Source organism: Apteryx rowi, unplaced genomic scaffold, assembly GCF_003343035.1.
Source record: "Apteryx rowi isolate R43461 unplaced genomic scaffold, aptRow1 scaffold_14, whole genome shotgun sequence".
NCBI lineage: Eukaryota > Metazoa > Chordata > Aves > Apterygiformes > Apterygidae > Apteryx > Apteryx rowi.
In genome coordinates this window covers 5,112,491-5,112,763 of record NW_020447641.1, presented here as the reverse complement: position 1 = coordinate 5,112,763, position 273 = coordinate 5,112,491, and the positions used below count along the sequence as shown (strand labels likewise).

Sequence of the window (273 nt, the reverse complement as noted above, 5' to 3'; positions counted from 1 at the left end):
CGCGCACGCAGCCGGCTGGCGGCCCTGCGGCCGTTGGCGTCTCCCCGCTCCGACGGCGCTTCCGGCTCCCCGCAGCCCGGGCCCCCACCGCCGCTCCGACCCCGGGGGCACCCCGGCCTCCCGGCCCTGCCCACCACTTACTTCCTTCTTCACCTCCGCCATCTCGTCCTCCGTCAGCAGCCGCCCCGCAGCCCCCGGGCCCAGACCCTCCATAGCGGAAACCGGGCGCCGCCGCCGCCGCCGCCGCCGGGGAAAACCGGTCGCGACAGCGCT

At 78.4% G+C, this 273-nt stretch overlaps 1 protein-coding gene across 1 annotated transcript in view; it reads right to left on the bottom strand.

The window, feature by feature from the left end:
• Positions 1–273, bottom strand: part of BCL10 (B cell CLL/lymphoma 10) — an 8,649-nt gene extending 8,376 nt beyond the window's left edge. Inside the window, exon 1 of the mRNA XM_026057658.1 lies at positions 142–273. Within this exon, the coding sequence (XP_025913443.1) occupies positions 142–213 (72 nt within the window). The 5' untranslated portion in view covers positions 214–273. The remainder of the gene's footprint in view (positions 1–141) is intronic.